Source organism: Tursiops truncatus, chromosome 2 (assembly GCF_011762595.2).
Source record: "Tursiops truncatus isolate mTurTru1 chromosome 2, mTurTru1.mat.Y, whole genome shotgun sequence".
NCBI classification, from domain to species: domain Eukaryota; kingdom Metazoa; phylum Chordata; class Mammalia; order Artiodactyla; family Delphinidae; genus Tursiops; species Tursiops truncatus.
The window spans coordinates 93666894-93682953 of record NC_047035.1 but is presented as its reverse complement, the minus strand read 5'-3'; the positions used below and the strand labels follow the sequence as shown (position 1 = coordinate 93682953).

The 16060-nt window shown below is 48.7% G+C and overlaps 1 protein-coding gene across 6 annotated transcripts in view; it reads right to left on the bottom strand.

Annotated features, from left to right (window-relative positions):
• GLDN (gliomedin) overlaps positions 1-16060 on the bottom strand; it is a 67462-nt gene that overhangs the window by 8707 nt on the left and 42695 nt on the right. For 4 of the 6 annotated variants that reach the window (XR_012330106.1, XM_073801001.1, XM_073800999.1 and 1 more), the window contains exons 3-6: positions 15129-15146; positions 14654-14761; positions 4387-4524; positions 1978-2106 (exon numbers count right to left, since the gene is read on the bottom strand). Coding sequence is in view for 5 of the 6 variants with exons in the window: in XM_073801001.1 (XP_073657102.1) it covers positions 1978-2106; positions 4387-4524; positions 14654-14761; positions 15129-15146 (393 nt within the window). In the remaining variant the exon portion in view is untranslated. The remainder of the gene's footprint in view (positions 1-1977; positions 2107-4386; positions 4525-14653; positions 14762-15128; positions 15147-16060) is intronic. The other 2 variants (XM_073801000.1, XM_033851673.2) reach the window with 1 other exon arrangement.

Below are 16060 nucleotides of genomic sequence, written 5' to 3'. Positions count from 1 at the left end.
CAGGAGGCAGGGAGGAATATGGTCATTGTGAAGATGAGAGGGAGTGGACTGCCTGGGGGTAAGGACCCCCTACCTGGGGGCAGGTTGGGGCAAATCAGGCTTTCTGAGAAAGGCCAGGCCCACTTCCCTAGACAAATTCTGAGGATTTCCAATCACCCTGTGGTTGCTTGATAGAAAGGAGCACCTCAACTGTCACTAGGGAAACTCCCAGAATAAACTAGAGAGGTTTCTTTATCGGCAAAATAAGGAGGCAGGACCCTCTGTGGTCTCTAATCTTCCTTTAGCTGGATGAGCCTGTGTCTCTCTGAAGCCCTTTGTCACCCAAAGAGAGCAGTCTCGGGATCTGTTAGACTCCCCCACCACCACGCAATGCTGCTGTCCTGGGTTTCGTCTGGAGTTTCCTCTTAGGGGCTTGGGCTTTGCACAAGAGGGGGACAGAGAGACCCTCCCATTCTTAGTCTGAAGAAAAGGCCCTCATTAAGTCATGTAGCGCCCACCAGCTTCTAAGGCTGTGGGAGTGGGATGGGGGTTAAAGCAAGGGAGTTGGAGCAGGAGAGAGGGTCAAGTTCAGATGCTGGGTGCAAGGAGGACTCATTTCCAGGAGGAAGAGTGGAAGATAATGGGCTCTCTTTTAAAGCAGTTTTCACAACCCTGGAGCCCATCCCCTGCAGACCAGCCTCTTGGTGGACAGGCGGGGTGGAGGAGAGCACCTCTCCAGCACCCCTCTCGCTGCTGACAGAGCCTCTGGCAAATCAGAATTCCCAAAGAGCAAGGTCAGACCTCGCCTCCACTCGGGGGAAGGTTCCCACTGAGCTCACAGTCCAAGGGAGGCTGAACAAAGGGTGATGCTAATGGAGGGGGTGGCACTGACCCGGGGCGGAAGCAGCTCTGTGGTGATTTAACAGGCAGATAACTGCTGGGCAGGATGTAATTAGGCTCCATTTACTGGGGGTGGTAACATCTTTGAAAGCTCAGATTCACCCACTCTGACTGTGTGTGCTCCCCAAATGTCTTCCAGAAAGAACAGTGCACCAGACAGAATGAAAGACGGTTTAAGAAAGTGGCAATGAAATCCACAGCAAGTGACAAAGAAACTCCAGTCAGGACCCTCCTCTCTGCCAGGAAGCAAGGCATCAAGTTGTGCTTTCTCACGGCCTAAGTTAGGTGAATTAGTCCCCGGTCACCACTGTGGGGAGAAGTTCTAGCTCTACCCTAGAAGGATTTCCCGTTAATAGGGCCCTTGATTTCTCCTTAGCTTTCAACCCCATGGCCACCCCTGTAACAACTGGCCGAAGAACAAACCGTCCAGGCCTGCCAGAGACCAGGTGTCCCTTGGCCTTGACTGCCTTATTCTCAAAGTGTGGACTTCCGTCTCTGAAAGGAAGATGCTCTGAGCAGGGGCTTTACACGCAGGCACATCTGGGTTTGAATCCTAGCTCTGTCACTTACTAACTGAGTGACCGTGGACAGGCTATGTAGTTCCCTGGGGTTTCAGCTTTGTCTCTGTAAACTGGTAAGAATACGACTCCTATATCATAGGACTGTTGTAGAATTAAATGAACTGAGCGCTTAGCCCTGTGCCTGGAACATCAACATTAGTGGTGGTCATGGTAGTACTGGGGTGTTGTGGGAAGTTAGCCGATCTGAATCTCCCCATCATCTCCATCTCCCCAGCATCAGTCAAGCCCTTCATGCTCCAGGGATGGCGGATCTGGCAGGGAGGAGCAAAGAGTCTGGTGATAAGTGAAGGGAGAGGGATGAGGCCAGGGGGTGGGAGGCCCAATTCTAAACCTGCCGCCAGTCCTCACCCCAGGCAGACTGCTCAGGCCTCCCAGGAACATGTCGCAAGGTGGGGACACTCGCTTTGGGCAAAATTTCCCTCTGTTTAAAACAAATCTGGTCACAAAGCCTGGGTGAAGCCTGAGAGTTTGGGATCATTAACTGAAGAGGTGGTTCCCTGGGGCAGGGCTGGGTGACCTGGGCACTGGCCGTTGAACATGTTTGGCTGACGAGGGCCTTTGGATCTTCTGCTTCCGGGGGGCCCTGGGGGACCCGGAGGGCCCGGGGGCCCAGGTGGGCCGGGTGGGCCTTGGTCACCTTTGGCACCTGGAGAAAGAGAGAGAGAAGCAGGGATGGGGGTTGATTAAAGAGCCATTGGCAGAGATGGGCTTCAAACAAGGGAGAAGGGGACCCAGCATCTCCAGGAAGGCTTGCTGAGTCCCCCTTCCCAGACACAGATGTCCTCCAGCACTTGTTCACACAGAGTCGAGGGAGCACCCATAGCAGGGGCTGAGTTCCAACTATGTGCCAGAAATTGTGCTAGGAATTTTATAAATCTCCTCCCCTTTGTCCTTCTCAGCCACTCTGTGAGATAGTATCAGCGGTTCCGCAGTGACCCGAGTCTCAGGGAAGTTCAGTGCTTTGCCCCAGGTCACAACTGGAATAGTGCTGGGACTCACCCTTAGGGGTGTCTTGCTCCTAAGCTCAACCTTTTTTCATTGGCTGATGTTGGGAAGGCTCAACCCTGACTACTTATTAGAATCACCCAAGGGGCTCAAACACAATTCTAATGCCTGGGCCCCCTCCCGGATCAATTAGATCAAAATGGTGGGGAAGCTGGTCATCTGTATTTTTAAAAACTGCCTAAGATGTTTTCTTCCTAAGATGTCAGGTATGAGAAACATGCCTCTATGTGGTAGAAGAAATCAGGGGCTCCTGTCCTGCTCTGTGACCTTGGGCAGGCAGCTTAACCCTCCGAGACTGGTTCTTCATTTCCAGATTGTCTCATACTCCCTGTCCTGACTTGTGAGAATCCACTGAAGTCATCGGGGTGAGTGCTCGGACAGTTGGATTCTCTACACATCAGCAGGTGGAATCCCTACACACTTCCAGCTTCAGGTGGCCAGTGTGGGTACAGCCCTTTGCAGGGGCCATTGGTTATGGAACTTTCATAAAGATGCCGCTAGGCTGGGATATTCAGTCCTTTTGTTCTACCCTCCTTTCCTGGGCTGACTGGTGATCTAAGATCTCTTTAGCTGCCTCCTCCCAGCCCCACCAAATAAGCACTTTCAGTTGCTTTGGAGTGGGCAAGCAGGGGTCACAGAGGCTAACAGTGGGTCTAAGCCCACTGTGGAAGGGGCAGAGATCTGCAGGCAGGGCAAACACAGTCCAACCCTCCTATTCCTTCTCTGCTCTCTGGCCAAGAGGACACACTCAGCTCTGGCCTGTTCTCTAGAACTGGGGTACACTCAGAGATGTTGCTTTCCTGAATGGTTTGTGGTCACCCTCACTTGTCTGGTAGTATAGGGGAGTGTGGTATTCTGGATGTGTAGATTTCCCGTATAAGTGTGTATAACATGACCTTATATTTTCAAAGTATATTCACATATATATGATCCTGTCAAAACACTTATTACATTTTACGTATTTTGCATGGCAACTCCCCTGTTTGTTAAACAAAGCATGCTAAACCTAATTTGATCTTTCCTTGGTGCTTTGGTCTTAGCACAGTACCTGGCAAATAGCAGATGCTCAATAAATTTTGAATGGCTGGATGCGCAACTGATTCAGGGTCATTGTTCTGAACATCTATCATCCTAGCTTCTTGAGGACAGATATTATGTCTTAACTCATTTTCATATTCCTATTTCCAGCTACTAGCAAAATCCCTAATTCATAAATGGTGTTCTCTGATATTAAAAAATGCTTATTGACCACATTAATAGGATAGTTATGTTTTTATGGTATAAATGGTCTCCAAAGTAGTGTGCTTTTAAAATTCTTCTGCCTCTTTCTGTGCCATGACCATCAGCTGTCGCCTACTCTTTCCACCATGTAATTGTCTTTCTGAGGCTTGCTGTGCCTCCACCTCCTCCCCCATAGACAGCAATTATCTGTTTTTAACCTGGGCTGGAAACCAGAAAAAGAAGATCAGCAACGCTGTCTCCCCCAATTCTATGTCAAAAGTCTTAGGATAAGGGCCTGAGGATGGCTCTAGCTCAACTCTGAAGCTGTGCTTTCTGTCTGTTGTCCTCTGAGGTATCTGAAATTGCTCGCTTACTTGTCTTGTTCTGGATTGTGCTGGATTTAATAGCTATTTGGAAAAAGGAAGCTTCCTTCATCTGAAACCCATCCAGCCATGACACTTAGACCTGCATTATCTCAACTGCTCATGCTTAGATATCAGATTTGGTCTCACCAACAAACATTGGGCTTACATGCATGGTTCTCTCCTTGTTGAAAGCACAGAACTCTAAAACATGCTGAGAAACAGATGGGCACATAGGCAGCTAAGGAGAGAAGACCCGGAGCAGCCTTGGTGCTAGAAGCCAGGCCAAGTTCTGGGCCCATTCACCCTGGGAGAGAGCCTGAGCGCCAGCCCCTTACCTGAAGGAAGTACATCATTAGACACGTCCCCTTTGTCTCCCTTGTCACCCTTCTGCCCTGCTGGGCCCTCGTTTCCAGTCAAGCCCAGCTCACCAGGGTCTCCCTTTTCCCCTGGAGTTCCTGTGGCTCCAGGTGGCCCTGAGAAAAAAATGATTAATTAGCCTGTTGTGCAGGGAATTCTGGCACACTAACTACTTTGTAATATCGTACTTTGTATTTTTAAGGTGAAGTAGCTTCAGAAACCAAATACATAACACTTCATAACCATTTTAGGACAGCAGCATGTTCTCAATTCATGAACGAATAGTATCTCCAGGTGGTTCTGTTGAATTCTTTTCAGAGACATTTGGCTGGGCCAACAGGTTGGAGAGGAGTGAACCCCTAGAAGGACAGTCACAGCAAGAGCAGAAAGAAGGTAAAGCCTAATTGGAAGTCTGCCCTCCCCCACCCCACGCCCTCCTCACCCCAGCAGGAAGGACTGAGAACTCAGAGGGGTTTGTTTGGCACCATAAGGGTGGATGTTGTCCTCTGCATTATCTGGTATATTCCTCACAACATGGGAGTGGTAGGCTGGTCAGTTATCCTTACTCTCATTTTACAGAAGTCGGAACTAAGGCCTCAGGGGTTACAATTGATGCTAAGTGAGAAGCAAAAATCTTGATTCCAACTCCAATGCCCTTTTCTGTGACATTCCAATGCAAAATGCTTTTAATCAAAGTAGCAAAACAGGTAAAGCTGCTTTAGGACAAGCATTACAAGGGATGGTGATAGTGTGAACAAAATATAATGGAGGAAATCTCTGTCTCTGCTCACAGGGAGGCATCACTATAGGAACTACAGTCCTACCACCCACAGCTAGGAATAGTCAAGATCTATGCAGTGACTCATCTCAGCATTGTACGACAGCAGCATAGTTAGTATTCTGATGCCTGGGAGAAAGGAAGCAAACAACATGCATAATATGATTGCCTCGGCTCATAGTAGTTTCCACACAGCAGCTCAGGGACGGGGAACCTAAACAAGGCCCACCAATTTCACTGAGGTGAGGAGACAAAAAGTAGAGTTTGGGGAGATAAAGGTGGCTAGGATTCATGAGACAGAATATGAGAGAGTGGGTAATCATGTAGAAAGAGCTCTGGAGAACTTCAGAGGTGTTTCCTCAAGTCTGTGTCAGAGTAATAGTCTGTGCAGGGTGAAAATCTACAAGGTAGGGAAAAGAATGAAAAGAAAGCCACTCACTACACAACTCTCAGAGCTTGCACAGGGAAAGGTTCTCATTCCCACCAGTCAAAGCAGAGAGATCTCAAGAGAATGGTGCGCTGTTAGGTCGAGTCCTTGGAAAGTCTTCTCTTAGTAGTGAGGCTAAATTAGCCCAAGAGTCAAGGCTGCCGTGGATCTATCATAACAAAGCTTAAAAACAAGCTTCAAAAGGATTAAACTGAGCAGAAAGTAGTTTAACTACCCAGCCAGATGTCTCTAAACTGTAGTTTAAACTACTGAAAGTAGTTTAATCATTTAGTCAATGTAATGTAGCATATTAATAATTTAAGCAAGAAAAAAATTATATGACCATCTTGGTGGAGGCAGAAAAGACATTTGATAAAATACAACACCCATTCTTAATAAAAATTCTCATCAAATGAGGAATAGAAGGGGACTCCCCTGGTGGTGCAGTGGTTAAGAATCCACCTGCCAATGCAGGAGACACAGGTTCGAGCCCTGGTCCAGGAAGATCCCACATGCCGCGGAGCAACTAAGCCTGTGCGCCACAACTACTGAGCCTGCTCTCTAGAGCCTGCAAGCCACAACTACCGAGCCCACGTGCCACAACAACTGAGCCCACGTGCTGCAACTACTGAATCCCGTGTGCTTAGAGCCTGTGCTCCGCAACAAGAGAAGCCGCTGCAATGAGAAGCCTGCACACCACAACGAACAGTAGCCCCCACTCGCCACAACTAGAGAAAGCCCGTGCGCAGCAATGAAGACCCAAAGCAGCCAAGCAGCCAAAAACAAATGAATAAATAAAAATTTATGAAAAAAAAAGAGGAATAGAAGGAAACTTCCTCAATCTGAAAAAGGGCATCTATGAACAAACCTACAGCTAACATCATCATGATGAAAGACTAAATGATTTCCCCCTAAGATCAGGAAAAAGACAATGGTATCCATTCTCATCACTTTTATTTCACACTCTACTGGAGGTTCTAGCCAGTGCAATAAAGCAAAGAAAAAGAAATAAAGGCAAACAGATTAGAAAGGATGAATTAAAATTGTCTTTATATGCAGACGACATGATTATTTATGTAGAAAATCTACAAAAAGGTTGCTAGAACTCATGAGCACCTAGGCACACTGAGAGGGAAAGTGATTACTTACTATTGTGCAAAGGTATTGCCAGATATGGATCAGTTAATACGATACCCTATTGCAGGGATCATTTGCTCATTTTGACAAGAGCCTCCTGGAGATACTGCTCAATAGAGATATTTTTCAAAGGGGCAGAGATTTCAGGCAATAGGGAAGAGCCAGAGGCAAGTTTTAGTGCAAAACTTCAGTTTCTCTCAACCTCTTTAACCAAGAGGGCTTAGCATTCATTGTTTTTTCTAATTACCTTGCCAGTCCCAAGCCCCTTCTTATAGGTTCTGGCTGAGTGACTGCCCATTCACCCCTCTCCTGTGCCCCATCAACTCGGCCAATCCCCATTCTCCAATTGTCATTCTGTGCCATTGCAATTGTCTTCCCCCTAGATTTAAGACCAATTCTGAACCCTACCCCCAACTTCCTACCAGCCCCATAGGATTCTTATACAGCTGTCCAAAGAGAATCATAGAATTCCAGATCGGAAGGCACCTTAGGGGTCACTTAGATTAATCTCCCATCCAACCCTGAAAGCCCCTCTCCACCACCCGACTGGCTCCTTTCAAGCCCTTGCAGCAATGGGGAGGTTATTGTATCACATCACACCACAGATCGCGCTGGAATACTCTGCACTGCCATTGGAGGCCATTATTCCCTAAAACATACATCTGGAGCTCTTAGCAGCTTTCCCTTATGCCGAGGGAATGATAAGGACTTCCAGACTCAAGGCACCCTACACAGACCATCCCAAGGAAGTCAGCAGTATATGAAAGAAACTTAAAGTGTTGATCACTGTTAAAAAATGTGGTGAACAAAGAAACATTCACTAGATTTCAGCCAACTACTAAAAAAAACAACTCAGTGGAAACCATGCAATTCAGCTGTAGATGGGGGTCAGAAGCCCCTGGTTCCCTGCCTCTGCCAGGGGTGATCTTGGGTGTCATCTTGCACTGATGGAGTTGCTGGGGACACAGTGGAAGAGGATGTGAAGAAGAGCAGGGACCTCTCTTAATCAGGGACCTCTGCATGAGCACATGTTCTTTTGTCAGTATTTTAAATAGGCAATTTAGCACATTATCTGAAGGACACAAAAGAGAACGTTGCCATAGTGTCCAGCCAGCACAATGCACCAAGTATAACTGATACCTTCTAAAGGTGTCACATGACCTACATTCAGCAATGCTCAGGGAAATTGTATCTTCTAGTTACTTAAGGGGTTTCTTTTTCAGGCATTTATTCTAGTCACAAAGAGCCTCTCTGCATCATCGTTTGATTTCCCCTTCTTTTCTTTTATTCCTTCCTCTTATGCATTTTTACCCCTTTCTCAAAAAGGCAAGGCGTGAAATAGAAAAACGTTCATACTGTAATGCAGCTGCTATAATGCAGCCTGCACAGGGGCAGGTGTTTAAAGCTCAGGATATTAAGGACCTTTGCTTATGGATGTATTCTGACTCTCAGCTATGTCTGCATGATAATTTTTAAGCTTTCATTAAGAAAGGGTAGGGGATGTTTTGACTACGTACCGTCTTTGCTGCCTCCACAAAGTTTTCCCTTGTCTTGGCCACGCACTGGCCATGGTGTGTCAGAAGTATACCGCCACCTCATCAGAGGACTTGAATGTGGCACTTTCTACCTTCCCCTGACTCAGCTGTGCACAGGGACACTGTTAAACATTGTGTGGCCTGGACCTCGGCATTGTTGTCCCGTGATTCCTGGCAGGCTTTGAGTCAGCACATTCTGCCAGGAAAGAAAGGCCAGATTCCTCTTGCTTTGCTCGGGCGCTGGGTGTGGCTTTCTGCTCTTTTCCTTCCCCGGTGGCGCCCACTCAAAACAAGCTGTTTTCCCAGCTTTAGAGTTTGGGGTTGTGTGACCAGCTGGGGTCAACGCCATCATCTTCACTGCAAGGGGTGAGGGAGGACATCTTATTTTTGGCAGGACCATCTGTGACCGACTGAGGCAAAGGAAACGGAGCCAAGGGTGTTGGGAAAAACCCAGACCCAAGACTGGGATGAATAAGGAGGAGGGCGTTTATTTCTGTTTTGGTGGAGATTCGATTCTTAGAGAAGACACTGAGGCATTAAGTCTTGAGTGAGAAAGTGAGAGGCAGATGGAGGGAAAGAAAATGCTTGGTTTTGAGGCATAGCACGTCAAACTTCGAAAAAGACGCTAGTTGCATAATTGACAACATGTAAGTCCAATTCTTCTCTCTAAATCTAAGTCGGTGTTTTCAAATAAATACAGGCATTTCCACTCAGATTTCCTTCCTCACCCTTGGAAACAACAACAACAGTAATATCTAACACTAACATAGCACTTGCTATGTGTCAGGCCCTATTCTAAGCACTTTATATATATATTAATTAATGTAATCTTCCTTACAACACTATGAGGCTGATACTATGACTGTTCTCATTTTACAGATAAGGAAACAGAGTGATTAAGTAACTTGCCCAAGTGCACACAGCTAGTAAGCGGAAGATCCGGGACCCAAACCAAGACTTCAAGCTCTGGCTCTGGCCTACTGCACCCTTGTTCTTAGCATCCCTAAGGTCAGACATTGAGGGTTATCTTCATATTTCAATATCCTGGAAACAACTGTTGGTCTAAAGCTCTAAACTCTGGTTTCGTCAGGTTAGTCTTCTTCTCAAGAGCCCGCAGTGGCTCCCGGCGGCCTCCAGCAGACATGGAGCTAAAGGCCCTGACCCCACCCCAGGCTCACCTGGGTCCCCTCTTATACGCAGGGGCAGCCTCCTTAGAAGTTCCTCCGAGCGTGGCCTTTCTGTTCTCCCCCCTGCAGTTCCCTCCCCATCTCCCCTCTGTTTGTGTCCAAGATGTTGATCACACTTATCTCTTGTCCTTTACACTTGTCTCTACTGTACAATCCGTCCTCTACACTGGATCCTATTTGTTCATTATCTGCACAGCAAAGTTCAGATTTTTCTTCCAGCAGTATTCTCTGGTGTGTAGTATAAAGCATCTTCATATCAGAATAACCAGTTATTGAATTCATCCTGTATATACACTATATCTTCTCTTTCAACAGGACTGTAAGCTCTTATGGACAGAAATTATGTTCTATTCTTCTCATTCATGCATTCCTTCATTTTTCACTCATTAATTATTTACTGAGCCTCAGCTGGGGTTGGCTGAGAGCTATGCCAAGTAATAGTCTCTCCTTCATAGGCAAACACTAGAGCAGGCTGTTTAAAAACCGGAAGCCATGCTAGAGTTGTTGGAAGACAACCTCCTTAGCGTACAGAGGAGACCAAGGCCCGATGAGGGACTGACCTACCCAAGGCCTCAGAGCCAGTCGGGGTTCGAGGCAGGTGCTCCCGGAACTCCTTTCCTGGCTCCCCTCTGCCAGGAGAGCAGGGACCATTCTTTCTGCCTGACAGGTTAGTACTCATTGAACTGTGCGTTCCTGCACACGTCCTGCGGGCCTCTCTGAAGGGCTGGCGCTCTCCCAGCCTCCCGGGAAGACTCAGGGTCAGACTCAGCATCATCCTTCGACAATTAACAGCACTAGCTCCCAAGGCCCAGCCTTCCTTCCCTCGGCTCGGGCTAACGCCGCTCTCACAGCTTGGGCCCGACCTCCTCAAGCCTAGACGTTTAGTGCAGTCGTGTTTAAGAGCAGGGGTCCAGGAGTCAGAGAGGCCTGGGTTCAAATCCCACCTCCTCCACTTATTAGCTTTTGGACATTGGACAAATTACGTCCATCAGTTCAACCATGACTTGATTGCCCTCTTTCGCTGGCTGTTCCAGGCTCTGGAGGTTGAGTCTAAGCGAGAGTGACATGGCCTGGTTCTCACGGACCTCACGTTCTCCCTAGGGAGTCAGACCATCAGCATATCAACAGGCAACACTGGGAGAGAATTTCAGGGAGGGATATGTTATTGGAAAAGAGCAGGGAATGTGACTGAGTTGGTGAGGCAGGGGCCAGACACAGAGGTCAGGGACGATCTTGAAGAGGAGGTGACTTATAAGCTGAGATCTGCTCTGTGGGAAGGACGGGCCTCAGGAAGGGCCGGGCCACAGCAGTGCAAAGGCCCTGGGACAAGGGTGGGCCTGACCTGTTTGGAAAACAGAAAGATAAGGTTTCTTCATCTGGGAAAAATATGGCTGGTAAAAATACCCATCTCCTTGGGGTTGTTGTGAAGACTAAATGAAGTGAGTGTAGAGAGGACTAGGTAGTGTGCCTGACAGTAAATGTCAGCTATTTACTATTGTCCAGAGGATCACTGCTAGAGGGCATGGTCCAGCCTAACCCAGTCCTATCTCTGTGGAACACAGTCTCTTTCTCCTGATTTTGGTAATAGCACTTGTTGTTCCCTCTTTCTGGAACGCACGCCCACTCCTCCCCTCTCCCACCCCTTGCCTGGCAAACCACTAACGATCCTGGAACTCTCAGCTGAAATGACGGTCCTTTGTTCTCCACAGCCATGATCCTGGCCCAGCAGGTCACATCCTGCATGAGTCCCTGTGGCTGACAGAGAGACCCCAGACCACTAACCTGAAGGCTCTGGAAGGGCCTGGCCCCCGCCTCCCATCTCACCTTGCTGCACGCCCCCTCCCCCAGCTGCCCCAGCAGGGCTTTGGCAGGTGTGTGCCCTCCACCTGGGCAACCCTCTGCCTCGCCCTCATCCTTCAGGTCTGACCTCAGACGTTACCTCCCGACCCGCCCTCTCTGCACTGTAGCTTATAACACCCTGATCTTTCCTTCAAATGTGCACCTCACATTGTGATTACAGATGTATTTGCGTTGACTATTTATGTCTGCCTCCCCACCAAAGATGGAAAGTTCCACAATAGGGGCTACGTCTATTTTGTTTCCCCACTAGTACTTGGAACCCTCTCAATAAGTATTTGCTGATGAATGTTCCCATCCTCTCCTGCTGTTCTTCCTGCTGCTCAGTCTGTCCTTGGCCTCCTTTGCTGGCTCCTCCCCTTCTACTTGGTCACTAGACGCTGTTACTTCTCAGGGCTTGACCCAGGCTCTCCTCTGCTGGTAGCTCCCTCCCTAAGGGACTGCACCCTGGCCCACAAGCCCATTGCCTTGGGTGACACCCTAATGTATACCTCTAGCCCCAGGGACTTCTCCAACTGCAGACCTGCATCTTCAAGGCCCCCCTCCTCCTGGGTGTTTCAAGGCATTTCAAACTCAGCACATCCCATGCTGAGCCATGACTGTCTCCCTGGACCTGAGCCGGTCTGGGGCCCCTCACCTCAGGGAAGAGCAGTCAGGCAGGATGAAAATCTCACAGTCAGTCTTGGTGACCCCTTCCCCTTCCTTCTCATATCTACCTTCCCCCAAGTCCTGTTGATTTCACCCCCAAATGTCACTCAGCTCATCGGCCTTTGCACACCCCACCTGCATCCCTTCCGCCCTCACGCTGAGTAGCTTCTGCCCTGTTTCCCTAACAGCAGCGCCTGTGCGCTCACTCCAGTGTGTCCCCCACCAGCAGCGGCGGGGGTATTACAGAAAGGCAGATGTGATCATGTCACTCTCCTACCTGAAACCCCTTCGTGGCTTCTCATGGCTCCTGGAATAAAGCCAATTCCCCTCCGTGGGCCTGCCAGCTCTCGTCCTGCCTCCCACTTCCTGCAATTCTGTTGATTGCTGGGTGGGATGGGAATCCATCCTGGGCTCAGGAAGGGATCAGGGGAGGGAAAGCATAGCTATGTGGCTTTGGCAGGGTGACGGGGACAGCACAGCCCTTGCTCTGGCGTCGGATGGTCCAGGCTAGAGTCTGAGCTGGCCGAGGGCTGAGTAATGCTTCCAACAACCTATTCATAGAGGTAGCCTTTTCAAAACCTCCTCCTTTCCCTCCTGCAGGCTCCTTTGTGTGGCTGCCAGGGAGGTGTGCAGGGCAGGTGTCTGAGTACAAACCCCAGTTCTTAAAATGCTCAGGGCTAACCTGATTTGGTCTTGTTACCTCTCTGGTTTCAACTTGACCATGCTCACCTCTCATCCTTTCTGTCCGGCTACGCTGGCTTCACTGCCACTCCTCAGCGTCTGCAGGTACACTGGACTTACAGGCTCCACTGGAACCCTCTCCCCCAGACAGTCCGCCACCTGCGCTCTCCTCTCCTCCAGGTGTCTGCTCAAAGGTCCCTTCTCAGGGGGCTCACCTGGCCTCCCAGCCTACAGTCACGCCCCACCCTACACACTTCCTATCCCTTCCCCTTGCTCTATTTTTCTGTTTAGCACTTAGCACCGCGTAACAGACAATATATTCTACTTATTTCTCTTGTTGATTGTCCGTCTGCCCAGACTAGGATGTCAGCCTCATGAAGGCAGAGATGTTGTCAGCTTTTTCATTTCTGGATCTCCAGCATCTAGAATAATACCTGCCACATAAATATGTCTTACAGAAATAAATAGACTTTTTCTTTTCTGCCCTCACTGGGTTGTGGGCTGCATGCTAAGCATATCTCTTCAAAGCTAGAGATCTGTCTCAGACCTTTTTGTAGCTACCCCTTTCTCACCTGACCCACATCCAGTGCTGCATGGTGGTCCCTCTCCCTCACTGTTGGCTCTCATAATACTCATTACTGAATCCTCAGGACTGGATCACATTTCTGGGGTCTTTCTGGGATAAACCAAGTACCTGAACACTGACGGTCATCATTAACTGATGCTGATATTCATTTATAATTATAGTTATTATCTGACATGTAAGGGTCCATTCTGCTCTGCAGTTCTGGCTGTAACTGCTGGACTTCTGGGGACGGAGTTGACATGGGCTGCGTGGGCCCATTTTCACAGAGGCTGCCCCTGGGAGCACAGGTATGCAGGCTTTTGGCAAGTGGCAGAGCCCCTCAACAATTTTCTCCCTTTCCACTGGCTCTCACTCAAATTGTTTAAGAGCAGAAACGCTGGAAGGGGTTCCTGTGTTGTCTGGAAGAGTTGTTCTAGTGGTTCTTCTAGCCTGGGGCCTGTCCAGGTGAGTTAGGGCAGTGTAACCAAGAGATTGAAAATAGATAAGAGGGTTAGTGGAGCCTCCACCCTCAGCTGTGACTAAGAACCACGCCTTCCTTGAAGCGTCCTGAGGAGTCTCTAACCCCTGCCCTCAAGCCTCCACTGTGCCATGTGCCAGCTCTCTTCAGGTGACTCTGCCCCGGCCTTCCCCATGGACTTCCCAGGACTGGTGCTCAGAGCCCCTCAGAACTCACCCTGCCCCAGCCCCCAGACCCTGCCAGGCCTTACCTGAGCCCCTGCTGGTCACTGCTCCCTGACACATCTGACACCTTGGTGTTTCCAGGTCTTTGCTTGAGTGGTGGCAATGCCACCACTCACAGCAGGGCACAGGAGGTCTCTCAGAGATGCCAGCCACATCTTCTTAATAGTCCTGTGACCCCTGGACAGGAGACCCTGACAGCTGGGACCACACAACCTGAGTGTCAGCCTGGATGCTGCCTTTCTACTCAAATCATTCTGGTGATTCCTCCAGCCAGGAAAACCTAGAGGTCAGTATCAGTCAACTGATTTTCAGTCAAACACAAAAATCTGCTGGGCAGGAGCAGGCAGTGAGAGGGTCGGGCGGGAACGACCCTTGAGAGAACTTGGGGTACCAGCACAGATAGCCTTCACAGCCCGTGTAGTGCCCCTCCCCAGGACTGCTCACTCTTGCCCCTTCCATCTGTCTGTCTGCATCAGAGCAAGCAGAGGAGTGGACATCAGCTCTCAGGTATACTGCTTCTCTCGGGCAGACTGGATATAAATCTTATCAGGGTTGGACCAAAGAGAAGGCCCTTGCTGCCCCAGAACACAGCAGCTTCCAGGCAAGCATTAGCCAGCCTTGCATTCAGAGATGCAGCACTTTTCCCCCACTGTGCCAACTTTGGTTCATCCAACATGCAATAATGGAGACAAAAAACAAGGAAATGAATTAGAAGAGTGACAAAATACCCATTTTTCCTCTTTTTCCATTTGCTCCTTTTTCGCCTTTTGGGCCCTGGGGACCAGGCCGTCCATCTGATCCGTTGTGTCCTGGTAACCCACCAATTCCTGGAGGTCCTGCATCAAAACACAGGAAATGGGAACATTTAAAAAAATCTTAACAGAAGTTAACATGACTTCCTTTAGACAGTGAAACTGGCCAGGCATTGACGCCTCTTCCAGATCTTCTCCTGCTTCTTCTTTTCCTTCTCTACCTTCCCTGCCCCTGCCTGAAGCAGTGACAGGTGGGGAATGGTGACAGCAAGTTCTCAAGTGGGAGGGAACAGGAGAGCTGGTGATTGGGGCAGAGAGGAGGGGGACACAGTGATAGTCAAGGCTGCCTTCAGACTCTTCTTCCTTCCCTGCCTCAGTCCCTTATGAGTGATCCTGGGGGGCCAGCCACCCATATCCTTCCCATGAACTTGGAAAATCCATGGGCTCTTACCTGCTGGGCCAGGTGGTCCTACAACAGAAAAAGAAATTTAGATGATAAACCACAGATGGAAGAAAGTGAAGCCAACACCACAACCCAAAAAACAAAGAGCACCTTCCCCCTCTTAAAACGTACTAATCATCTATGGGCCCTAAGGAACCACCTCATGCCTTTTATTTAGAACCCAGTATATTTGCCCAAAGATTCTTAAAAACAATTCAACAAAGACCCGTTTGCCAATCAAAACCACTTTTGCTGAAGTTCCAATGGACTAAGAATAATTTCTAAGTGGCTTCACTATAGACTCATAAATCAGTCATCTCTCAAGCAATCAATGTAATTAAATGAGGTTTGGTGACAATGTGGGTGGGCACTAGTGAAGCCCTGGCACAGGTAGGTGTCAGGAAGTGCTGCTTTTGCATGGCTGAGATCCAGGTGTCCCAGGAGCAGCCCCAAACACGCTCATCCAGCCAGCCTGTCTCTTCTAGGCCACCAAGGGGAATTGAGAGCAGAAGCTGGTTTGCTTGGTCTCTATTTTGTTGCATAAAATAGCCTGAGAAAACTCGAGGGCCCAGATCAGGTAACAGATACCTTTCTTAGTGTGTAATTACCCAAGGATCTAAGGGGTTCACGTGAATAATTTACACATAATCTAACACAATAATTTTGCTTCCACAAATAGTCTTAGTGTCAATTATTCCATTTAAGCACTCGGACAAGCCAGTGAGGTCGCAACATGAACAGTTGAGGGTCTTTTGTTTCTCCGGAACACATATAACAATCACCAATATTGGAGTGGGTAGGTCTTTCTAAAGATCCAAGCCTGTGACTCTTCAGAAAACCACCATTTATACTGATGAACCTAGTGGCAGGGCAGGAATAAAAATGCAGATGTAGAGAATGGACTTGAGGACACTATGGGGGAAGGGTAAGCTGGGACGAAG